General features: G+C 56.7%; 1 protein-coding gene across 1 annotated transcript in view; it reads right to left on the bottom strand.

Annotated features, from left to right (window-relative positions):
* Positions 1-25785, bottom strand: part of KLHL29 (kelch like family member 29) — a 319715-nt gene that overhangs the window by 15052 nt on the left and 278878 nt on the right. The window contains exons 6-8 of the mRNA XM_030799827.1: positions 8954-9092; positions 1669-1871; positions 41-300 (exon numbers count right to left, since the gene is read on the bottom strand). Coding sequence (XP_030655687.1) covers positions 41-300; positions 1669-1871; positions 8954-9092 — 602 coding nt within the window. The remainder of the gene's footprint in view (positions 1-40; positions 301-1668; positions 1872-8953; positions 9093-25785) is intronic.

Genomic DNA, 25785 nt, shown 5'->3' with positions numbered 1-25785 from the left:
CAAACCCAGAGAGAAGGGGCGGGGACAGGGCAGGCCCCACCTGTGTGCGTGTCGCGGGGTCCTTCTTGATCCACTTGATGACCGTCTCGTACACCAGCTCCTCAGCCTTGGTGTTGAGGCTGTCGTTGGAGACGTAGGCGATGAAGTCGTCCTTGGAGATGCTGAGGATCTCCTCCTGGGCGGCCACCTCAGGGAAGATCTGCAGCGCGAAGGCCTTGGCCATGTGGTAGAGCTCGCTGCACTGCATGGCCTCGGCCATGGCCAGCACGCCCAGGCAGTTGCTGGCCGTCAGCTGCTTCTCTGGGGGCGAGAGCACAGGACCACTGACCCAAGGGCCCTGGAAGCAGTCACCACCTGTTCCCATCGCTGTAACCCTAGATCCTTCTCTGAACCCACATCCTGGGGACCCTGCCTGCAGCGTCCAGAGTCCCTGCAGGCCCCCTTCCTGGGTGTCTGGAGCCTGCGATCCTTCTCCTGGGTTCTCCCCTACCCCATTCCATGCTGACTCCCGGGGGCTTCCCTCTGTGTGCGCAGGTACTGGCAGAAGGACCGAGACTGGGAGGCATGGAGCACGAGAGCCCTGCTCAGAGCCTGGGCCTGGGCTGGGGTCAGGAGTCACACTGTCGCGGAGGTTGAGGGTGGCACTGAGGCTTAGAGCATCTTTTATGTTGTGCCAGGCATGTCTGTGGTCCCCGACTCCTTCGTTAGCAGTAGCGCCCCTCACGCACCTCCCAGCTTCTCGCAGAGGCTTCTGCCCCGCTCAGTCTGGCTCGCTAGGCTCTGGGGTCCATCTGGCCAGCTCTCCTGGGCTTAGTGGCTAGGTCTGGGGTGGGAGCCATCTCCGTATCCTGTTTACCCAATACTGTCCCTCCCAGGGCCTCGCACTCTTTCCCCTTCATGCTAGTGGTTCTTCCAGCCTAGGTGTGTCTGGGTTCCTGGAGGCCCATCTGTGCGCGAGCCTCACCGCCATCGTGGTTCCCGGCACCTCGAGACTGCTTGCTGCCCCTCTGTCCTCACGGATCTGCCCCATCTCTAGGCTGGGCTCTGGCTTTCTCTCTGCACTCCACACCCCAGGCCACTGCTTCTTTGGGGGCTTTCGTCTTTGTCCCTCCCTCACCTTGCCGTCGCCCATGCGGGGCAGCATCAAGTGTAAAGGCAGCATGTTGTTCGGGTCAGCGACCCCCTGGGAGCTCCTGACACTCAGTCCCCATCCTGGGCAGCAGATCTGGGTACTCGAGGGACAGTTCAGATGCCTAGACCTGTGCAGACATCTGGGGCGGCCCAGGTATGAGTAAGGTAAAGGGAAGGCAAGTTTGGGCTGCTTTGTTCAGGGTCTAGAGAACAGGGCTGTGAGGCCAGGGCCACAGCCTCTCCCCACAAACAGAGCACGTGCACAGCCCTCATGGTGCCATTTGTTCCCACAAGGCCTGGCGGGGCACAGTGTGCCTCTCCCACCTACAGAGAAATGACACGGAGTCCTCTTCATTCCATGTCAGGGAAAGAGAGCCTTTGCATGTAGTTATCCGAATCACCATCTTAACACAGCCCTGCCAAACCCAGCTTCAGGTGTGCACACACAGACCTCCCTGCTCAGTCCTTGCCGTTTATGGAGTTCTCTGCCCATCTGCACTCTTCCCCTCAAGCGACGTATGTGGCCCCCGGGCTCACCGAGAAAGGACACGCAGACTTTGCAGAAGGTGTGGAACTGGAACTTGCTGGCCGCCTCCAGCAGTGTCTTGGCGTTGGCCGAGTCGATGACCAGGGAGCCCGTGTAGACAAATTCCAGCAGCAACTCCAGGACGTCCGCCTGCAGGTTCGACAGGACGAGCTCCAGCTTCTCCCGGCCGCCCTGGCCGCTGTCTTGCACGGACCTAGGCACAGAGACCAGGGTGTGCTTACCTCCTGCCCTGCGGCCACCGTGCCGCTTCCTCACAGGGCTAGATCTCCCTGCACACCTTGGTCACGCCCTTGGTTTTAGGGCTCAAAGGACACAGCAATGACACACCTGAACCTAATGCTCTGACACGGGATCTGAAAGAGAAGAGTCTGACCAGAGACGCCCAAAAGAACAGAAAACCCTGCTTATCACTACTCGGCATGTCCATGCAAAAAAAGATGCAAATCAAAAAGCATGAGCTATGGATGGGGACGAGGACCAGGACTGGCCTCAAAGGGAAACAATACGGTTCAGCCCACTGCAGGCCCTGGCGTCTCCACCAAAGCAGGCCGACGCATCCCAGCCCGGCCCTGCCTGCCTCGGGTGGCAGACTCTCCAATGTGACCCAGGCTTGGGAGACTCCCAACTGGCTGTGATGCCAGCCAATCCAGAGATACCCTCTGATCGCCCCAAGACCGAGGGCCCCAAGTTGCCCCAGAACCCGCTCCAACACCCCCTCTTTCCAAAAACATATTGTTTCCTTTTAGGCATGGAAAGGAAGCCCTTCATGACATTGCTTTGAAACTGAGGACAAGACGAGATAGACGGACAGAATGGTCAGAGCCGGGAGGAGGGGAGAGGAAACAACCAAGGACTTCCGCCACAGACAGCCAGCAGCCATGACCTGGGGCCTGGCCCGGGGCGGGCCCTCCTGCCACATGGAACACGGGGTCAGAGGTCAGAGTGGCCTGCGTGTAGAGTGTGCATCGGGCTGGGGAACTGGGGGGAGCAGGGAAGGGACACAAATATATAAATCTGTTTATATCTGGTGTCTACAGGAATACAAAACCATTGCAAAGGCTCCTAAGGCCTGGCAGCCGCCCCTAAAGCTGGACCTGGAAGGAAACAGATAAGATGAAGCAAGAGTGACACCGATACATAAGTGACAGCAGGAGTGAGTAAAAACACCCGTGCGTTAGGAGTCCAGATGTGGCCCCGCAGGCCGTCGGCTTGGCCCGCCCCATCCTGGCTCCTCCGAGCAGCCCTGCTTCCCACCCTGAGCCTGGTCCTGTCTCAGGCTGGGCTCAGCCACGTGGATGGGAAACGACCTCTGTGCTCCACTCACTCGCTTCCGAGGAGGCCACAGGGCAAGATGCTTGTGACGGGTCCTTTGCGCGCACCTGCGGCTGGCGGTGGGGCTGTCGAGGCGTCCAGCAAGCCAGCAGGCTGGCCGCAGAGAGGCCAGCTGCTGGGTGTGTGGGTGGGCAGAAAGAGCAGGGGGCAGGGAGCTGGGGGCGCTGGGTGCCTGGGCTCTGCCACCCACAGGTGGGCAGCCTTGGTCTCCCGGGCCCTCGGCCTCCTCTTCTGCGAAACAAGAGGGTGGAACTAGATGAGGTCTGAATTCCCGTGGAGATTTTGTGACAGAGGCTGGAAAATGCCCTTCCCACGAGACTCTTCTCTACATGGCAGTACCTGAAACTCCACCATTAGAGCGACATTCTCTGAGGTCAGGCACCGCCCTCCCAGGGCCTCAGCACAGGCATGGCCAGGAGGAGAGGGGGAGATGCGATCCTGCTGCAGAGCCGGCGTCCAGGCTCCCTCCCAGCGTGGCCACAGTAGGCCCTCCCCACACAACGGCTCATCCCACCAGGACCCCAAGGGGCCTCTGCCTCCAAGCCCTGGGCCAGCCCAGAAGGCAGAGGGGGCAAGGTGTGGGCTCCACAGAGGCCCCTCCAAACCCCCCAACACACAGTGACTTCTAAAGTGACTTCACACACCTGGTCTTCTGCTGTCAGGATGGATTTCCATACCTCGGTGGCTTTGTTAAGTTTAAAAATAATTCACTATGTGAGCACTTGAAATCACAGAAATCCTCAACACCCCCAGCCCCAGAGCCATCTGGTCAATCTCGTACTCCTGTCGTTGCTGCCTGGGCCTTCATTCCTATAAGCCGCCGTCTGGCCTCTCCTCTGCATGCCCTTTCTGCCCTGTGGAGCTCACACTGGGCCACAGCTTTCTCCTGAGGCCCCCAGTCACTGCTGCCTTCACCTCTGGCCAGCCCACTTGTCCACCCAGGAGTCCTCAGGTGGAGGAGCTCTAAGCCAGTGAAGGGCTGAGCCCAGGGGGACTTCAGGATGTGTGAGCTCATGCACACGCACATATATGCACTGACCCTAAGAGCCGTGAAGTCCCCTCGTGGGGAGGGGTGCTGGGCAGATGGACAGTCCATGGCTGAGTGACAGGTGCGATGGGACTCACATGGCTGCCCTGAGGGGTGGTCTTGCCCACAGTCTGAGCCAGAGAGTGGGTCCTGGCCACCAGGCACAGGAGGAGGGGCACAGGTGCCGTGGAGCATCGCAGGTGCTGTCTAGACTGAGGAGGACCCCTGGCCACAGAAGGCATGGCTGTGGCTCTGTTCCTCCTAGCCCCTCGTGAGGGTCACCTGTGGGGTGGAGGGGGCCGCTGGGCAGATGATCTGCAGGGAATGGCCACAGAGGCACAGGGGAATGTGATAGGGGCTCTGTCAGAATCTGAGTTCAAGGAGGAGGTGAGGCCCCAGAGGGCGAGGCCTGTGCCTCTTACCAACACACACGGTTCTCATCCACACAGGCCTTCGTGCATGGCCTGCAGCGCTGTGAGGGGGTGGGGGGGCCTCTATATCCCTGGACACCAGACTGTCTTGGGACTGGACCCCAGTGCTCCTTAGGCCTCTTCTGTCTGAGCAGGGACCCCAGAGGGGACACCCCTGTGATGGGTGACCCTGGTCACTGATGAGGGGCTGCGTCCTCCTCAGGTGGCTGTTCTGTCCCTGCCCTGAGCCATTTCTTGTCCTGTCCTACTGGGCCCCATGGAGTGAATGGCTTGGGATGCTGCTGGCCCATCAGGTCATGATGTGGCTTTGGAGGGACTGCAGCAGGGCAGACGGGCAGCACTAACCCTCTCTATGAAGCTGATGCAGGGGGGTGGGGTGTAGAGTGAGGGCAGGCTGGTGCTGCCCAGCCACACGGGCCCCATGGGGTCTGTCAGAAGACCAGAGCTTCCTGGAGTCACCTCCTTCTGGGGGCGGGGGTGCCCAGGAGAGGCCAGAGTCCGGGATGCAGCCCCTGCTCAGCAGAGGAATGGCTAGGCCCAACTACTGGAATGTTTGCAATCCCACCATTAGCCACAGACTCATCCAGGATTAGAAATGCCCTTCCAGACGCCAGGATGGAGGCCCTCATCCACCCTCACGCACCTCAGAGATCAGATGTCATTTTGCAAGTTGGAACTGGGCACTGTCTGGAGCAATGGGAGGAATCCATGGGCAGTGGTGGGTGAGGGACAGGCATGGGGCAGGTGGCTGGTACCCAGCTCTGCTCAGAAGAGAGGACTCTGCCCATGAACGCCTGGGCATGTCATCAGCTGCAGGACACACGCATGGGCATGCACCCAGTCTCCCTGGGTCTTGGGGATTTGTGTGGCTCAGGCCCACCCTTGGTAACTTGGCGACAGGTGTGGGTCACGCCATTGTGCTAGCATCCAAGATGAGACATGGGAGTCTCGTTATCTGGCTTCCAAGCCACACCTGTCCACTCTACTGAGGTGCTGCCACCCACACATGCTCAGGGAAGAGGGTGAAGGGTGTGGGGCTCTGGGCAGGACTTTGCCGGGACCCTTCCGCATGGCCACGAGGGGTAGCCAAGCCCAAAGGGACTCGGCCGCAGGCTGGGAGAGGACACTGAGACCCAGCTCTCCCGCTCACGGTCTGACTGTCATCTTTACAAAACACACATCTGGTCGCAACACCCCCAGGCTCCTGTGACCCAGGTCCAGCCTCCCTCCAGCTGCGTCCCCGGCAAGCCACCCTCATGCCTGGCCCTGCAGCAACGTGGAGTCACCTGTGGGACCTGAGACTCCCTCCCGCCTTTCGACCTTGCTCTTCCCCACTTGTCTGCCCGGCCGATGCCCATTCTTCATAACCCACATCAGACGCCACCTCTCCAAGGAGCCTCTCTGAATAACCCTCCCCCACAGCCAGGCCCTTGGCCCACAAGTCTCTGAAGCATCGTCTCCGCTCATTTCCTTGCCTGTCTGCAGCGTGTCCCCACCAGACTGTGGGCTCGGCTGGTGTTTGGTGTGAGCCCCGGCCCCAGGAGGGGCTCCTGTGTGTTTGCTGAGTGACAAGCCAGTGAGTGACTTGAATTCCCACATTCTGTCCTGTGGCTCCGGGGCAGGGCATCTGCACTGGGGCTGGCTCTGGCAGGCACTGTCCTTGCCAGGCTCGGGTACTGGGTCATTGTCCTCCCTGGGGCTGGAGTGGTGGACACGTCACCTGTCCCAGGCTGGTGGTGGGAGTCTAGCCTGAGCCTCCAGACCTGGGGATGCAGGGACAGCAGGGAGGGATCACCTGCCCCTGGCAGGGCTCACCCAGGGAGGGCCAATGTTGATCCCCACGGAGGTCTGCACCAGGACAGAGGTCCCAGAAAAGGTCCCTACTCCCTCCCTTTACAAGAGTGCAGCTGTCTGAGCGGGGAGCCACTGCTTGGGGTCAAAGGGCAGGGCCATGGCTCTGCACTGGGCCAATCTGGCCACTGCACAGTAAGTCTCCAGGGTCACGGATGTGAAGGGGACTGAAAAGACATGGTTCCATCAGCTTCTCTCTTGACCACCAAGAATGTGAAATTCTCTATTATTTTACACAGCAGGAAAGGAAACCATCTTCCTGTGAAGACTTGGCTTTCCTCCCGAGAAGGCACTTGTTGGCACTTATCAGCACCAATGGTCATGTGTGCTCTGTGGCTGCAAACGAACACGGCGACTTTCAGCCACAGGGCACCCTGGGCTTGGCTTTGGCTTCCCCTCCTTTTTCCTGTGTGACCCTCCTGTATGCTGAAGGCCCCCCAGCCCCGTCTCTACAAACCTCAGACCTCTCTGGGTTCAGATCCATGTACCTGGCTGCCTACAGGTGGCCCAACCTGGGGACCGGGGTGTCTGTCAGGCTGCTCAGCTTGACACACCAGATGGTCAACTGCTCATCTCCCCAGCTCTCCCGACACTGGACTGTGGACCTGCTCTCCTCCCTGTGACCTCTGATGCCCGTGACACCTCACCTTCTTGGGTCCTGGTGCTTGCCTTTCCATCATCTGCCCATCACCCTGAGGTGTCAGAGCTGCAAGGAGACCTGGGCATCACTTGAACCAATTTCCTGATTTATAGATGAGAAAGCCCAGGGCGTAGGAGAGGACATGACAAGTCTGAGGTCATAAGACAAGTGGCAGAGTCAGGTGTAGGACCCAGGTCTCCTACCTGCCAAGGTGGGGATGTCCTCTCTCCTCCAGCCCTATCCTTTCTGACGAGGGCCACCGAGACACGTCCTACTGTTCTCCTTCCTTCAGGTGGGCGTCCCCTCCCCACTGCTCTTGAAGTTACCCACCTCAGAGCATGCCCAGGTCCTAGCATGGGGTCAGGGTTTGCCTGCCCCAGCGTAGCCCCCTCTGGGAGGGTCATCTGCCCCACCCCACTCATGCCCCACCCCCGGCCTGGAATGCTCTTCCTCCCTCTTCTCAGCCCAAGAAGCCTTCACTACTTTGGGTTCCCTCCTAGCACGTGCTCTTCTCTGATGCGTGCAAGTCTGGCTTTCAATGTATGGTCTCTGAAAGCCATCCGAGGGCCCCGTGCCCCTCTCGCCCACCACGTTCTAGCTGGGGACTTAGGCTGCCGCTCAGCACTGACCTGCCCCCTTTCTGTCCTCTCTAGCTGGTTTGGAGCCAGGCCCAAGACCCTAGGACGATCATCCATGATCTGGCAGCCAGATGCAGGCCCCTGCTGTCCAGGGTTTGTCAAGAGTGGCAGCACAAAGTCCTCCCCGGCCTGGTGAGGCCACTAGACATGTCCCTTAACCCCAGACCACATGCCCCTAACCCCTGTGCTTGGACAGAGAGAGCCCAAGCACCGGGGGCAGGAGACCCGAGGTGTCCATGAGAAGGGAAGTCCCAAAGAGCCTGCCCCTTCCTGCAAGGCTGAGGGCCGGCATGTGGCCAGGCAGAGCCTGCCCACAGGGCAGCTGGGCTCTATGTGAAAGGCCGGATCGGAGAGGAGATGCCAGCCAGGGATCCATCCTGAAACAAAACACAGTCACTCCGGGGTTAGTTGGCAAGTCCAAACACGGCATTGGGATGCAGAGATCCTGTCCTCCCTCTGAGCACAGTCCCGGCTCAGCGTCTGCCCCGGAGAGGCTGCAAGGCAAGAGGAGCAGCGGCGTTAATCTGCTGAGGGCTGAGAGAAACGTGAGCGTTACCCTGGGCTGGCCCCTTGGCTGCTCTCCCTTACTACGGAGCTGGAAGGTGGCCCCTGACTTCTTTGCAAAGGTATGAAGCAGACAAATTAAAAAATCAACATAATGGAGGAAAAAAAAAAAGATGCTCATGCACCAATAAGACTCATTCAGGTAGAAATAGCCAGGGCAGAGGGCAGGAGGGAGGGAGCAAGGGTTGAGAGAGACCGTGTTTAGGACACACCTGGTCTATGCTCCACAGCGCCGGTTTAGGCTCAGTGCACAAGGATCAGACATGCAGTGTGGCCCAGGCTTTGCTACAAGTCTCTTCTCCCCAACTTGGGCTGGGGAAACGCGGCCCCGGGGGCACCTTGTGCTCCTCAGCAGGGACGGCCTGGCCGATGTGCTTTCCTGGCATTAGTCACCACCGACAGCAGGGACGATGGCACTGGGGATCCTGCTCTGGCCCAGTGGGGGCAGTGTGCTGTGATCCCTTAAAATGGAGCCTACAGTCCCCCCTAATCTCAGGGACAGCTTGTGAGCCACTGAGAACCTGGGATCTCAGGGATGGGGTGCGGTGTTGTCTACTGCTGGCAGAGGCCCCTGGTGACCAGCAAAGCTGTGGGTGGGGGCGGGTGCTGGGCGCAGTGGCTGCTCTGAGGCTGTGTGTGAGAGGGTACTGGGGAGGAGGAGGAGGAGAGATGGCTACTGGCTCTGTGACAGGGAGTCACGCTTCAGGAACCTGCAAGAGAGGGGAAGAGAAAAGCGACACAAAAGCGTCCTACAAAGGAACAGACCCGACCACAGCTGGAAGGAAGGCAAACCTTTGAATCAGGTCCTTGAAATACAAGCTGCAGGAAGCTAGAACATTTTGGTGGACTTCAAACTCTCTGCCTTCAACAACAATTTTCAGGTCTGTAAACGCTTTCGCTCTGCGTTGCTGGTTCAATTCCTTCAACATTTCTGCAGAACAGAGAAGACAGACAGGGCCAGGTTCCCATTAAGAGATTTTGTTTTTTTTTTAATTAAAAAAAGTTTTTTTTCTTTTTTCAAGAAGTAGAGAAATAGGAAATACTTGATATTGTTTCTTGGCAAGACTGGCTCAACACTGACAGTCAAAAGAAGTCACAAACATAATGCATAAACAAGCAGCCACTGGGAGGGGCTAATAACCAAAGGAATCACAACTTCAAAAAGCAAAAAAACCAAATATGATACAAAAAATCAAACCCAGAAATTGAAAGGTTGGGGGAGAGATTCCCATACTGATGATTGGAAACATAGAGAATACATTATCACAGACAACTAAAAACTGTCAAATAACTACGGAGCAAGTTCTCCAAATGCCAATGGGTGCCGATGTATTGGAGACCAAGTCAAGCATGGCACTGTGATGTAAGATGGGCTGGATATGGTTCAAAGGAATCACAACCACAAAACCTGCAAAAACAGCGTCCCTTATGTTAGACACTCACAGCCGTGGCGTGGGAGGAGACTCTGAGAAAGGAGGGGGCCATGGGAGGCCTGGCAAGCACCTCCTTCTATTTCACACTTGTGGGGACTTTTCGGGAAAGCAAGCAAGCAAGGGACAGGGACCCTCTGCACCTCCTCCCATGTCCCAGGCGAATCTCTCAGGACACCCACCCTCTCCTGGGGCTTTGACATTGGGCAGAGCCTGCTTTACAGCCCAGCAGATCCCAGGAAGTGGCCTCGGAGGCTCCCACTCTGCTGCACACCTACCTGTGCCCGGTGTCTCGGACCTGGGGCTGGCACAGACAGTGCCCAGGCCCATGGGCTCCAGACCTGGGGATGTCAGAAGCTTCTCCCAGACCCAGCCCAAGGCTTAGAAAGGAGAAGGAGGGAAGAGCCTGCCAGCCACCCTGTTGGGGTTGCACACTCTCTTTCATTGGCAAAAGTTAGGGCCTTCAGTTGACCACTGCTCCCCACAGCCTTGCCTCATCTGCCTGCCCCCAGGATCCCCTGGGCAAAGCCTGCCCTTAATGTTGCTGGTAGCTGCGCGTCAGAGGCCCTGATCCTTGGGCCAGAATGACCTAGACTGTCTTCAGGCCAGGCGATTTCCCTTGGCAGGTATGTGGGAGAGGGTGGCCTGCAGAGCTGACTGAGCCCTGCTCCCCAGCCCCCCGGCCATCGCCCCTGCTCCAGCCTCATTGGTTGTTGCTGTCCACATGGGCTGGGGCTGGCTGCCCGCCAGGACTCCTTCCTACCTGGCCCCAGCCCTGCTTCTGACACTTGGCCGAGACCCTTTGCCTCTCTGAGCCTCTACTTCTGCATCTGTAAAATGGGGATTGAGGATCCTGCTTCTGCTCCCTGATTGCCAGGCAGGACCTTTTTGGTGAGGACACACTGGGCTCTGCTGAAGACCAAGGAAGATGGTGGGAGGGGCTCCTGGAGAACATGCCGCATGCATGTTCGGGGAGCGGGGTTGGAGGCCCTGCCTTCTGGGAGCCATGGGCAAGGCCAAATCACTGACCCCGCCAACCCCAAGTCACGCTGAGTCTGGAGTCACAGTAGAGCATCTCCAGGGGTGTGGAAGGTGGCTCTGGCTGGGACTTCAGGAAGGATCTACATGGGGCAAGCTCAGACCCGGAGCAAGGGGGGTGGGAGCTACAGACAGAGACCAACAGGCTCAGAGCACCAGCGGGAGGGCGCAGGAGGGTGTGGGAGGGTGCAGGAGCACGAGGCGGCAGGTGCAGGTGGACAAAAGGGCCATGGGCAACAGGGAACACAATGAGGCGGTGGGCAGGGCCAGATCGCAACAGTCTTGCCTGGGAGCTGCAGCTTCATCCTGGGGCACCAGGGAGCCACAGGGGATTCTGGACAGGAAGTGGCGAGGTTAGACTTGGGTTTCAGACAAATCCACACAGAGGCAGGATGGGGGGTGGCTTGGGAGGCCAGTGGGAGGCAAGATAGCGCGGTGCAGAGAGTTGAGCCTCAAAGCCAGACCTGAGGGTGAACCTGCACTGGGCCTCCTATCAGCTCTGTGACCTTGGGAAAGGGGACCCACATCCTCAGAGCCTCAGGGTCCACACTTGTTGAAGGTTCCATGAGACAACATGTGGCGGGCACACAGGGAGCGCTAACCGGGTGGGAGTGTGCGGTGCTGCTGATGGTGATGGTCTTTCCCAGGGAGAGGTGAGAAGGCCGGAATTACACAGCAGCAGCAAGACAGAGAAACAGGAGTGTGTGGACTCCATGGGGCTCAGTTCAGGAAGGAAGTGGGGAGGGGTAGGCATGGAGACCACTAACAGGTTTTTGGAGGGGATGGTGGTGGGACATCAGGAAGGGAGGGGACAAGAAGATCAATTGTGGGGCGGGCCCTGTGGGACACCCGGGGAATGGGGTAGGAGGCGGTGGATAGAGGCCTGGGCTGGAGACAAGGCAGAGAGCCCGGCGGCACCTGCACACAGCCCAGGTGCAGGGGAGACAGCACAGGGCCAGTTGCAGGGCCAGGCTGGATAAGGCTCAGCTGCCGCGCTCACACGCATCTCCAGAAAGAGTCACCAGCTGAATTAATGCCCAAACCAGGAGCCAGGTAGATGACATCACCTTTTTGAGTGAAGCGGCAGGGGAAGGGACAGAATTCTGGGCTGGGATTCTGAAGACCTGGATCCTGGTTCTTGTTCCAGCATTGTCACTAATTGGTGTGTGACCCTGGGCCAGCCACCCCAGCTTTCTGGGCCTCCGTTTCCTCTAGCACAGAAGGGCAGAGACACCTGCTTGGTAGCTGCCTGGGTGTCACGCTGCAGAGAGTGACAGATGTGGCCCCACATGCCTGCTGAGTTAATCAGTGCTTAGGGGCCTGGAAAACACAACAGCACAAAATGCCTAATCTTTCTGGGCCCAAGGCATCCTGAGGGTTTCTGAAGACCTTCCCCTCAAATCGAGGTCCTGGCGATGATTCTATCTAAAGCCCCAGCCCCGGCCGTGACACCTGCTGCTCCAGGAATTCTGGAGCCAGACCTGGAAGGCGCTTGGAGGTTCAGGTGTCCTCATGCTAATGTAGGTGCTTTCTGCTCTCTCTGAATCTCACTTGGTGGAAATCTGGATTTAATAGTTGGGGAAGATTATTCACTTTCAGAAGAATTTTTCAATTTATGAAAGTGCTCACCAGGGGATTCCCAGCAGGCCCCAAGTGCATTCCAAGTATCGATCAGCTGGTGTGTGTGGGCTGCTGCCCACTGCCTGCCTGGCCGGGGAAGCAGGCGCTCGGGCTCTCAGGCTGTGCCTGTTGGGGGGCAGACCCAGAATCCACAAGGGGATACCAGGACCTGCTGGGCACAGGCTGCCCTCCTCCTTGCCCCATGTTTTGGCAAAGGACACTCCCTGATCTCTGAGGAGCTTCCAAGTGAGGTGTGTGGGGGTGCTGTGGGGTCTGGGGAGACCTTCCAACAACATGGCCTGTTCTCAGGTGTGGGAGGTTTGCAGGCCTCGGGGCTGGGTCTTCCGAGTGGACTTCCAGAAGCACCTGGCACCCTGCACTATTCTGCTGCTCCAGGATTCTGCAGGAGGAGATGGCCTAGAGGCCCCATGGCCCTCCCTGGATGGAGGCTCGGTGGGGTGTGGCGAGTGGAGTCCTGGCAGCTGAGCCTACCAGGTGGGGTGAAGACTTGGCTTCAGCATCCGTCCCTGTTGGTCGGCCCCAGAGGTTGTTTTTGGGTCTCCTCGGCTTTGAGTGGGATGCCCGCCTACGTCTGTGGGACTGCACACCCTGGCCTTGCTCACGGAAGTGGCTTTCCCATGCTCACATTTTTGTCCCAGGCCTCTTCGCCCCTTTCCCCACTTCCTCCTGCATGCCTAGGATGCTCGACTCAGCGCCCAGCATGGAGCTCCTCTTCCCGTGGAGCGTCCACCGCCCACAATCCGCAGGCCTTCCCCAGACTCCTCCCACTCCTCATCACACCAAGTCCCATCTTTTTACCTCCTAGAATTCTCAGGATCCAGCCTCTCCTGCCCTAGGCCCTCCAGCACCCTGAGTGAGCTGCCCTCATCTTTCACTCGAGTCACTCCAACAGCCTCTGAGGACGTCTCCCTGTTTCCAGCCTGTCCCCCTCCAGGCCACCTCCACACTGCAGCTCCTCACAGCCACTGGCCACACAAATCCTTCGGGGCTGAAGGGGCAGCACGGCCCTCTGGGAGGTCTCCCTGTTCCCTCAGCTCCTCCTCCACTCCCAGGGAGCCCTTTGCTCCCCACTGAAGCCTCCTTGCACCCCACACATGTCCCCAGTCCAAGTCTCCGTCCCCTCCGCCTGGATCTTCCCTCCCCTTCCTCCATCTGGCCAAGCAGTATTTATCCTTCACCACCAGGGAAAGTGTTATTTTGTCCTGGGCCTCTTTGCCTCCTTCCTCTCTTCCTCCCACAACCCCTGCCCTCCGCCCTCCTCCGGAGGCTGGCAGAGCAACCTGTGCTCACTTGTTTATAGATACTAGGAGTTGTAATTATTTATTTACATGTCTGCCTCCTGCACTAGACTGTGTTTTATTTACATTTTTATCTTTGACACTCAGCACAGGGCCTGGCATATATATATATAGCTGGTGTGATGGATGGCAAATATTCTTTGTAGCTTCCCCCGTCAAGAGGTGGAGATGACTTCCCTACCCTTTGAATCTTGGCTGGCTTTGTGATTTGCTTTGGACTACAGAATGTGGTGGAAGTGACCCTGTGAAAATGTGAGCCACCGCCTCAAGAAGCTTTGCTCGCTTTCACTCACTCTCCAGGGACCCCTGGCACCACCACCGCCATAGGAACAAGCCTGGGCAGCCTGTTGGAGCATGAGAGACCGCATGGGGCAGAAATGAGCTGTCCCAGATGAGACATTTAGACCAGCCAGTCTCTGCCAATATCAGCCAGGCCTGACCTAGATTGGCTGAGTGTAGTCCAAACTGCCAAACCAGGATCACAATCTAAATAAGTGGCTGTTGTTAAAACACTCAATTTTAAGTCACTGAATTTTAGAATTGTTTGTTAAGCAGCAAGAGCTAACTGATACACAAGGCATGAATAGGTGATGGACTCAAGTGCTCAGGGAACTTTCCCTGTGTTGGTTTCACCTTTGCTAGTTCAGTTTGAGGCTAATTCTTTTATTTTTTTTTTAAGTTGTGGTAAGATATACCCATTTTAAAGTGTCCAGTTCAGTAGTGTTAAGTATATTCACACTGTTGGGCAATCCTCTGGAGTCCTTTTCATTTTCACGAACGGAAACTCCACACCCATTAAACAACCGCTCCCCACCTCCTCTCCACCCAGCCCCAGCAACCACCATTCTACTTTCTGTCTCTGTGAGTTTGACTATTTTAGACCCTCTTATAAGTGGAATTATGCAATATTTGTCCTTCTGTGAGTGGCTTTATTTCACCTAGCATAATGTCCTTCAGGTTCACCCACATGGTAGCATGCACCAGGATTTCCCTCCTTTTTAAGGCTGGCTAATATTCCACTGTATGTAGATACCACATACTGTTTAACCATTCATCCTTTGATGGACGCTTGGGTTGCTGCCACCATTTTGCTATTGTAAACAATGCTGCTATGAGCACTTATTTAGACTGTGACTCTGGTTTGGCAGTTTGGGCTGCACTCAGCAGATCTAGGTCAGGCCTGGCTGATATTGGCAGAGACTGGTCGTTCTAAATGTCTCATCTGGGGCAGCTCATTTCTGCTCCACGTGGTCTCTCATGCTCCAACAGGCTAGCCCAGGCTCGTTCCTATGGCGGTGGTGGTGCCAGGGGTCCCTGGAGAGTGAGTGAAAGTGAGCAAAGCTTCTCGAGGCCATGGCTCACATTCAGTTCTCACCCTCGAGTTACGGACCAGATATCCCCTTTGATGACCCATCTCAAACCCCATTGGTTCTAAGCGGTTAGTGTAAAATGCCTCTGCGGATGCAGCGGCAAGTAGCATGAGGGAATGGGGACTTGAGGAGGTTCTGCCTGGGGCTGGATGCTTTGCCTAGAGGAGAGTGAAGCCACAAACAGAACCAAGGCTGGAGATGAAGTTGCAGCCAAACTTCTGCAACTTTTTTTCACCAAATGACACAAGTTATTTGTCAGAGACTAATGGGCTCGCTCCGGCTGGACTATAAGGGCTGTGTGAGATGGTAATAAAGAGGAAGAGATGTCAAATATTAAAAGGCAAAGAATTTCAGTGGCTTTGCAGCAGAGAAGTCCATTAAATCAGAGCCTTGAGAAAGGTTGTGTGGCCAAATCATTTTTTTCAGAGCTCTAGTAAGAACCCAGCTAGGTGATAAATGCTTCTCATCCGATTGGTATGTATGACACATATTTGATAAAGGACCTGAAAAAATTATAAACTCAGAGCAGTTGTGAAATATACTGAGAAAGCCCAGCGAAGACAGTGTCAGGCAGGCCCAGAGGGTAATTCATCCAGGAACAGGGAGCCCGATGCATGCTGACACCGTGGGGACAAATGGGGGCTTTACACAAACAGAGTGTCCCGCTGCTGCTCCATGTGCCTCCCAAGCGGAATGTTGCCCTCCCTCCCCGGTCTGATCAGATATGCATTTCTTCCCCTACTTCTTTTCCAAAGAAGAGTTGGCCCCAGAATAAACCCTGAAGGCCAAGAGCAGGCTCCAGCTTCCAGGCGAGACAGAATGAAACCACCTGCGGGCGGCACCTGTGGATCGCTCGTCCAGCCTGAGTCAGACGTGTGACACCTGAGGCCTCACGCAGGCAAACCCTCCTAGGAACCATGAAACACTCTGACTTCTTGCCTGGACTTAGGGTTTTAGTGAAGAGCCCTTCTGGCTTTCCTGTGCTCCAAATGGGAATTTCTGCCATTTATCTAAAAGGGAGCCAAGTCCTAGGAACAGTCACAACCTCTCCCACCAGCTGTTTCCAAACTGATGACACAGGATGACAAGGCCTATTTACTGAGCAGTGATATCTGGCCTCAGAGGTCCCCTCTGTGCCTACAGCCCCTGACCCAGGGCTGCACACCAGTGGGTGCAGGTGGGACTGAAGACTGCCTTCCAGCTGGAACACTTTCATGCCCTCTAAGATGACAGAAAATTCACTTCTATTTTTCTCCTTAACATTTTTTGAAATCATCATAAAACTAACAGAAATATTCCCTTCTCTTTCCCTGGGTTTGTGCCCCTGTCCCTTAGGTCCAAGGAGTGAACAGAGGCAGCTGCCAGCTTGGGCCGTGGGTAGTGCGACTGGGAGACCTAGATCTAGTCACAGATTTACCTCAATCCTCCTGTGACCTTGAGTGGGGGCTCTTTCTTCATCTAGGGTCCACCAGACCAAGGGCTGCCTTGATCCCTTATTTCCAAACTCCTTACCATGGGCTCCTACAGGCTTCTATGACCTGACCTGACCTGTGCTCACAGCTTCATATTCTATCACGTTCCACACATCCCCCAACTCTCTCTCTAAGTTCACAGGCAGTTCATTCTGTTCCTTCACTTTGAATGTTTCTCTTTCTGCCTTTGGCCAAGGTTTCTCCTACACTTGCTTCCTGGGGTCCCATCATTCCTTAAGCCTTACCCTATTATTATTACTATTTTGTAGAGACAGGGTCTCGCCATGTTGCTCAGGCTGGTCTCAAACTCCTGACCTCAAGCGATTCTCCTGGCTTGGCTTCTCAAAGCATTGGGATTACAGGTGTGAGCCACCATGCCTGGCTGTAAGCCTCACTTAAAATCCCATCCTCCAAAAATTCTTACAGAACCCCCCAGTTGTCATTAACGTCACCCTCTCCTGTGGTTCCATGAGACTTGGTACCTCCATTGGAGTAGAGACCCTTGGCTGCCTTATTACAGAGGAATGTCTGTCTGTCTGTCTCCTTTCTAGTTTGTGATTTTCTAGAGGGCTTTTCTCTCTGGCCCCCTGAGCACCTGGCACCATGCTTTGCACAAAAAGTTCCTTTCTGATTGGAATTCCTTGTGGGTTACAGACCACATGCAGATGTGTGCTAGGGGGTTAGATCACATTCCCTCAAATGTGATCCACTGGAACTATTTGAAATACCACAGCTGTGCGGAATCGGATGGACAGAATGTAAAAGTCAACCCCTCTAACTTCAGGCAACACTGGTGCTAATAACGGCGATAACCCTGCAATTCATATGCAATCTACAGTTGCTAAAGCATTGGCACATTAATTATTTAGGTCCTCCTTGGGGAGAGATTTAATTATTCTGTTCAGCTCCAGTGGCTTTGAAGAGCCTGAAATGGCCTTCCTGGGAAGAAGTGACCACCCCAGCAGCCGCCGAGCACAGGTGCAGCCTGGAGCCCTTGAGGCCACTCTGCAGGACAGGGTTCTCTCCAGGCTTTGGGTCCCAGCTGCCCGGATCATAAGATCTACCCAAATGAAAACCAAGAACAGATCATCTTCATGGACAGCTCATGCCTTGTGGGCTCAGAGTAGGAGTCAAAGGGTATGGTCTCTTGTTTAGGAAGGAACGGAAGAGGACAGGGGGCAGAGTGTCAGGACCCCATCCCCAGCCCAAGGAACCTGGCCAGAGGGTGGGCACTGCAGAGGTGGGGGTGGGTCCCGGGCTGAGCAGGGAAGGCCATGGGCAAATTCCTTGGCTGCAGCTGGAGCAAGTGCCTGGTTTGGTTGACACTAGCAGCATGTAGTCCCTCCTGCCTCCAGCAAAAAGGTTGCTACTTGGCTCCTTCCCCTGCTTGGAGGATGGAGGCAGAGGGGTGATGGGAATATTCCGAGCGGGAGAGGAAGAACATGTCATGGGGTGGAGGCAGGGCTGAGAGACCTTGGGAGAAGGCCAGGGCTTGAGAGACTTGGGTGAGAAATAGGGTCAAGGCCAGTGGCGTGAAGAGCTCTGGAGTGGCCAGAGCTGGAGGTGGAGAGGACTTTGTGTGGGGAATTAAACATCCAGGGGAGTCAAGGCAGGACCTGGAAGAGCTCTGTGGGGACTGGAAGCCTGAAGGTGGGCTGGGGGAGGGCCAGGTGAGGGGCCAAGGCAGATGGGAGCAGACAGAGGGGCAGGCATTTAGGGGCAGGGTGGCCCTACCATCCTTTTGTGAGGTAGTTGGCCCCACCAGGAGTTAGAACTTGTTACCAGGGAGTGGGGTGTCCTGAGGTGCCTTGGTCCTCAGGGCCAGAAGAGAGAGAGACTCGAGTCTGGCCCCAGAAACTGAACTGAATCCAATGTCTGGGGTGGGGGTGAGGGTGGGTGGGTCTCACTCCTCCCCCTGTGCTCACAGCCCTCCATGTCTTCATGTGGAAGAACTGTGTTCTGTCTACAGCGTTATTTATTCAGAGGTGCTGCTGCTTTTCCATTGGAGGTGGGCTCTTGGAAGATGGGGTGGTTCTTGGCTGGAGAGACTGAAGAAGCCAGGATAGTTGGGGCCAGATGCAAGAGCCAAGTTCAGCACCTTGGAGAGCCAGGGGAGCTCCACAGGGGTTAGAGGGTGCCCTGGAGCAGCTGACCATGTCCCCCGCTGAGTGAGGCTGGGGCCCTGACATCCTCCTTCAGAGGCAGACTCAGACCCCGAGTTCTGGGAACCTCAGATGGCTTGTGTCTGTTTGGCCCCTTTGTTTATTCATTAAACTGCTGTTTCCTGTGTGCCAGGCACTGGCGGGGGGGAGGGGGGTTGCTGGGTCACCTGGAAATCGGCACGTGTGCAGAGCCGGGGAGCTCACAGTTTAAAGGGAGATACATTCACAGAGCGTGTGTGTGCTTGGAATGCCCTGTGAGAGGAGTCTGACGGGGGGCAAGTGCTGGGTGGAGGTGGCGCCGAGGAGGGGATGGCTGGTTCTTCCTGACGGAGTCAAGGGAAGACTCGAAAGGTGAGCAGGAGCGCCCCAGCTGGCTGCAGGGGTGAGATGTGAACACACAGGCTGAGGTGTGAGAGGGCCATGTTAGGGACTGAAGGTCACTGGTGTGGCTGGCATGTGCTGTGTGCACACATGGCTGTGAGTGTGTGCATGCATGGGTATCTACGTGTGTGTTCGAGCATGTGGTGGGTACAAAGGTGTGGGTGTGAACATATGGTGTGTGCAAACATGTGGGAGGGCGTGTGTATGCACCCCTGTGTGTGTGCCAATGTATATGTGTGTGTGAGAGCATGTTGTGTGGGAGTGTGCATGCACCCCTGTGTATGTGCCCGTGTAGGGGTGTGTGTGTATGAGAGACAGGATGTGGCATGGGTGTGTGTATGCACCCCTGTGTATGTGTCTGTGTAGGGGTGTGTGTGTGTGTGTGAGAGAGTATGTGGTATGAGTGTGTATGCACCCCTGTGTATGTGTCTGTGTAGGGGTGTGTGTGTGTGAGAGGATGTGGTATGGGTGTGTATGCACCCCTGTGTATGTGCTGTGTAGGGGTGTGTGTGTGTGTGTGTGTGAGAGAGGATGTGGTATGGGTGTGTATGCACCCCTGTGTATGTGCCCATGTGTGTGTGTGAGCATGTGGCATGGGTGTATGTGCCCTCATGTATGCATATGTGTATGGGAGCATGTGGTGTGGGGGTGTGTATGCATCCCTGTGAATGTGCCCGTGTGTGTATGTGTGAGAGAGAGACAGCATGTGGTGTGGGGGTGTATACGTGCCTGTATGTGTATGTACATGCAAGCATGTGGTGTGGACGTGTGAATGCACCCTGTGTATGTGTCTGTGTGTGTGTGCAAGTGTGAGGATGGGTGTATGTGTGTCCTCTTGTGTACAGTGCATGTGAGCATGTGGTATGGGTGTGTGTCTGTGCCTGTATCTGTGTAGATGTGTGTGGGAGACAGCATGTGGCATGGGTGCGTGTCTGCGCCCTTGTGTATGTGTGTGTGAACATGAGGCCTGTGCATGTGAGAAGCAGAGGGAAAAGCTGCAGATCAAGGCAAACCCATATCTGACAGTGAACCAAGCAAACCAACCCATCATCTTTTTCCCGCAGGAGGCTGGGGGCCACTGGTGGATTTCATGAGGGAGGCTGAGAGCGTCAGGTTTGTCTCTGACACTGAAAAGGTTGCTGGAAAGCAGCCACGAGTGGCCTGACCCTGCACGCGCAGGCCCAGCTCCCCATGCTCCCCTGGCCTGGGGCTTTATTTCTCACACCATCATGAGCTCCCTTCTTCCGGGCTGCCCCCTGCCATTCCAGCCCATTCTGACCCCTTGTCTGAATTCCCAGGCCATAGGCAAGCACCCAAAGCATATCATCAGGCGCCCACAAGGCACAGGACCCCAGGCCGACACCTGGAGCTGGGGTGGGGTGAGAGCTGCGGAGGAGGGTGCAAGAGGTGTGCAAGACAGCTCCTGTCCCAGGGGAGCAGGCAGCTCAGTGTGGACACAGGTGCCCACAGTGAGGAGCTGGATGAGAGAGCTGCAGGGATGGTCAGCTGTGGTGCTAAAGGCCTTCTGAGGAAGGAGGGGTGGGTGGCCAGGGCTGGGGGGCCGGGAGTGGGGCCAGGAAGTGCAGGGCTGTGGGGCGACTGCTGGCTGTCTCCGGTGGAGAACCAGACACATATGAGGGGGGCATGTCACTCTGAATCGACTGTCTCAGCACCTCAGTGCACATTTACAGGCCTCCTTCATGCCAGGCCTGGACCATGAAGAGGAAGCCACTTTCTGTCCCCAAGGAGCTCAAGTCTGATGGGGAAGAAGCCACTGGAGTGGACAGAGGTGAGTTTGGCTGCTCAGCACTGGATCCCCTTCCTACTGGGGACAATCCCAAGATGGGGTATCTGGGCCATGTCACTGTGGGGGCCCAGGGGAGGTAGCTCCCTGCTAGCTGGTGTGTGGCCATGAGGCCTGGACTTGGCCGGTTGGGTGCTCTGGCCCTGGACTTCGAAGTTCCAGGAAGGAGTGCAAAGACAGTGATGGCCACGGTGGCTGTGATGAACTTGCAAAGCTATGCTCCCCCAGGGCCTGGGCAGGCTCTGCCATAAGTGGCATTTATCATAGGCCTGACATATCCATGCGCCTGTTCCAGTCAGGGCCTGGGATGCCAACCACAGGACCCAGCTCTGTCAGCGAAGCAGAAAGGTATATATTGGAGGCTGGGGAATGCGGCTGGGAATTGGGGCAGGAATGGAGGCAGTGCAGCCAGGCCCGTCACAGAGACAGTCCCCCTGGGGTCCTACACGAGTGCAGTCTCCCCTGGGAGCCCGCTGCCCTCCATTCCCAGCCAGTGGGCAGCCCTGGGTTCCAGGAGTGGCTGGCTCTGCATCTACCCATGAGACCACCTCCTACTCTCTTTCCATTCGGAGGCCCTGGCTGACTGGCCTCCACTGGGGGTCCTGGGGAGCTGGGTGAACAGCTGTTGTGGGGTGCGGGGAGGGGCTGGCTGGGAAAAGGCCGAGTGAGCAGCCTTAGGGCTTCTGCATCCAAAGCTGCAGACCCACAAGAATGATGTGCTTTGGAAATAGAAGGGTCACAGGGACCTGGACGAGGAAATGATATTCTTCCATAAGGGATGAGGAGCCTGACAGCCACAGATGCAAACCCAAAGCCTAAATTCCCATGTGCTCATGAAACCTCGCTTTGTTGTGTTCTTCCTAGAGGCCTCATCTTTCCAAGATCTGGTCAGCTGTGGCTTTGGGAAAGTCAGCCACCTGCACCAGGGGACGGGCCGGCTCAGAGAAGGAGTGGAAAGAGATGCAGGGAGAACTGGGGATGGGGGCAGGCAGGAGAGAGCCGCAAGGGGACGGGAAAACGTGGGTCTCCTCCTCCTGCTTCAGTAAAAGCCATTATTTCCCAAGAATTCTGAGAGCCATAGTCCCAGCAAATAAATCAATAGTTTTAAAGGATTTGCAAGAATTAGTGAACCAGAGCCGAGAGTACAATCAGTTTAGTTACCTAGGTAAAGAGGGAAATGAAATGGAAACCCCAGATGCCAGGAGCTAATGACAGCTCAGAACACTGCGAATCCCATCCAGGGAGGAGTCACAGCTGGGAGGATGTGGGGTTAGGAGGGAGGGGAGAAGAGAGAGAGAGAGAGAGAGGGAGAGAGAGACAGACAGAGAGAGAGTGTGTGTGTGTGTGTGTGTGTGCGCACGTGTGTGTAGAGACTCCTCCCCTCTCTGCCCACTCTGTGCCCTTCATGGTCTTCCAGGAGGAGTGTCTGCCCCTGGTTCTCTGTGCCCACCCCTCCTGCCCATCCTGGCCTGGGTCAGTTTAGGGCAACACGTCTGCCTCCTGCCATTTCAGGGGAGGTAAAAGCCCAAGAGTCATTTCTAGTTTTTCATATTTCTAATGATCTTTTAAGATTATACAAGTAATCTCCACATCATTAGAGGAATATTAGAAAATCTTAATAGGCATGAAAGAAGAAAGTGGAATTGTGCCCTCCGGGTGATCAGCCCCCCGCCGCAGGCCCTGGCACAGAGTTAGGGGGTCAGTTCTACCTTAAGAGGCCTATGTCAGGCCTGGGGGTCGGGGGGACCATGCAACGGTGGGGAGTCAGCCCCTCATCCTGCCAAGGGTGGAACACTGCTTCGGTGCCCCTGTGTAGCAGGCACGGTGCCCAGCACACCCCCCTGCCCATCACACCAGTCTGCGAGTCCAGTCGTGCCCCACCTTGTGAGGAGGCACCCGGCCTGGTCTCATGAGGTCCCGGAAAGGACCAACAGGTGGGCTGTACTGACACCCCCGTCCTCCCAACCCCCAGGTTGCGCCTGGTCTCCCTGCGTCCCAGGCCAATCCCGCCTCCTGGGTGTGTGATCTTTGCCTGCTGAATCCTGTCTTCCAGTTAGCCGGCGAGCTCATGTAGGTGCAGCCACCGCCTTTCCCTCCCCCGATATTCCCAGAGCCCTGTGCAGCCTCTGGCACTCACTGAGCTCCACGTGACGATCTACACGCCTGAGACCCCAGATGCAGGAAGGAGAGGCCTAACTGGGCACACGGCCCGTACTCCGGGGCCTTCTGGCTCAATTCTCCCTGCATGGGACCTTTCATGGGTCCCTGCCATTTCAGCTGAGCTTCTGGCTTTACTGACACCCCTCTCTGCCTGGGTCCCTCCCCACATGTATTTAACTTGACAGTCTGTTTTTCTTGGGAAGCAGAACCTACCAGATTCTGTGATAATACCACGGCCCTGTTTTTACAAATCCAATGGACACAGTTACCCAAGAGTTGCTGTCCTGCACTGGCGGGGCCAGGCCTGTGTACTCGGCTGCAGCCCTGGGTTCTGGGGGACTCAGCTCTAAATGAGCCGGGCACCGGCCACTGTGCTCAGAGGCTGACTGGGGGTGGCAGGGCAGCCACACAGTGGGGGGACCATCCCCTACATGAACACAAACGCTGAGAAGGACCAGTCTCCCCCACAGGCTGTGTCCAACACGGGCCACGGGTGCTGCTCATGGGGCACCCAGCACTCAGGGAGCCCCCACTGTGTGCCGGGCCCTGTGCAGGGGGCAGAAGTGATGCAACGACCTGGCTTTCTGCCCTCAGGGAGCCTTCTCTGCATGTACAGTTATCCACTCAGTGGGGCAGGACTGTGTGGAAGGGAAACGGAGGCTGCGTGGGAGCCTGGAAGAGGAGGGTGGCACCTAGGCTATTCCCTCTCTCAGGGAATTCCTTCGTCCTCGTTCAGAAAACATCTACCCATTCGGTAAGATCAGCTGCCACTCTGTGGTCCCATCACACTTGGCTCAGCACTCTGCTGAGTCTGTTTACTTCTCTCTGGACCGGGGGTGGCTCATAGACAGGGACTCCCAGCACTGAGCACCCAGCAGGGGCAGAGAGGTGTCTGCTGGCTGAGTGAATGACCCTGACCAAATGGGAAGAGAGACGCCTTCCTGGCCTGGGGGCACCGAGAGGCTGTAGCCTGGCTGCGTGGGGGTCATCATCAGCTGAGTCTGCGGTCCCCTGTGGTCACACAGGACCAGGTCCTCCTAGACTCCACAGCCCCCGGCCCAGGGATGAGGAAGGTGCTGCTCGGCCTGACATGGGAGTGGCCCCTGCCCACCATGGGCCACAGCCTTCCTGCTCAGCTCAGCCTCGGTGGTGAATAACACTGCCCCTGCTGTGCCACTTCCGGGCTCTCTGGGCTCCCACACTCTGCTGTGGAGGCCCAGGCTGGCTCCCTCTCAGGGTGGGTGCTGCCTCTGGAGGGTGGAGGTGAGGGGAAGAGACTGAGGGTGGCCCTGCGGGGCCTTGATGGAGCAGCAGTGGGGACCATGCACCTCTGAGGCTCTGGGTGAGTGGGGGCTGCAGCCAGGCCTGGGGGCAGGCTGGGGAAAAGGCTTTCCCCAGCCTGGCTGGCCTGGGGGATCAGGAGGGTCTGTAAACCAAGCTGTGGGGCTCCCTGAGGTTCCAGGAAGAACCCTGCCTGTCCCAGCAAAGGTAGATCCAGGAGAGGAGTGGGCTTGGCCACCTCGGCTGCCACCAGAAGCTGCCCCCTCAGCTCCTATCTGTTCCCGTCTGCCCCTGGAGCTTCTGAAGCCACTTCCCTCATCCCTGGACTTCTGCAGGCCGAGGTATGACTGTTCTGTCTCCTGTTAGCAAGGTCTGCAGCATTGCTCTGAGCAGCATCCTCCACTGTGGTGCACCTGCTCGACAGGAGTGCAAAGGTAGGTGCTGGGGCGGGGGCAGTCATGGACTTGCTCCCCACTCCGACAAGCTGTCACTCCTCAGGAAAGCTCTGAGAAGCAGGGCCTGCATCTCACCGGTCTCTGCACCCCAGTGCCTGGCATAGCTTCTGGCCTCAGGTAGGTTTCAGGTAAGGTCTGAATGAGTGATTGAGGGAAACAGGTGCTGGCTTGGAGAAGATGCTGTGGGATAGAAGGCACTGAGCTGGGTCTTGAATGGACAGGGTTTGAGCCATCAGCCACGGAGGAAGGGCCATCCACAAGCAGGGACTCAAGGTAGGGAAGCACAGAGTGACCAGGGATGATACAGTTGGGCCAGCTGGGTGGGGGACGACCGAGAGAAGATGTCAAACAGGGAGGAGGAGAAAAAAATAACACAGAGAGGGGCAGGACCCTGGCAACAACTGAACTGAAGTGTTTAGGCATTTCCAGAAATCCAGCGTTCTTCTTCCCTTGGCAGCGCCTACCAGGGAAAGCAGAAGCCTGCAAGCCTCAGTGCCTGGCCCGCTCCTGGCCTGGAAAGAGGAACAGAGGGAGGACGGCAGGGCTGGGTGGTCTCCCGATCACAAGTGTACATTTCCCAGGCATCTGGGCAGTGATGGAATTGTCAGCCTGGAAGTCACCTCGAAGGAGAAATGACCGTGTGCCTCAGACAGAACAGACCCCGGGCCCCGGGGTGGAGCACGCACTATCCATGAGCTCAGGGTCCTGGAGTGGAGTCCAGGGCCCTGGGTGGCAGGGCCAGGAGGAGCAGCCAGGTCTACACAGGATGGCACCGTGCAGTGGTGGTGACGCTGAGCAGGGCCCGGTGAGCACTTGCTGGGTGATTGCCACGTGCTGGCATGGCACTGGCACTTCACACTCCTCATTGCTTTTGAGTTTTGGGAGAGGTGCAGTGAGGTGACCTGCCCAGAGGAGGGAGGCTGATCTGATCTGACATCTGACATAGGCCTGTCCTGTCTCGCATTGGTTCCTGGCCTGTGTACTGGGCTCACTGGAGGCTTTAAAAACATTCTGAGGCTCAGGCTTCATCCCCCGAGTTTCTGATTCAAGAGTATGTTTTTGCCTTTTTGTTCTCACTCCCAAAGTGTCCGGATCTGTGCTCAGAGCTCAAAGAAATTTACCGAAAAAAATA

The sequence above is a fragment of the Nomascus leucogenys genome, chromosome 19 (assembly GCF_006542625.1).
Source record: "Nomascus leucogenys isolate Asia chromosome 19, Asia_NLE_v1, whole genome shotgun sequence".
NCBI lineage: Eukaryota > Metazoa > Chordata > Mammalia > Primates > Hylobatidae > Nomascus > Nomascus leucogenys.
Note: the sequence above shows the minus strand (reverse complement) of the source record. Positions and strands in the feature narration are given on the sequence as shown.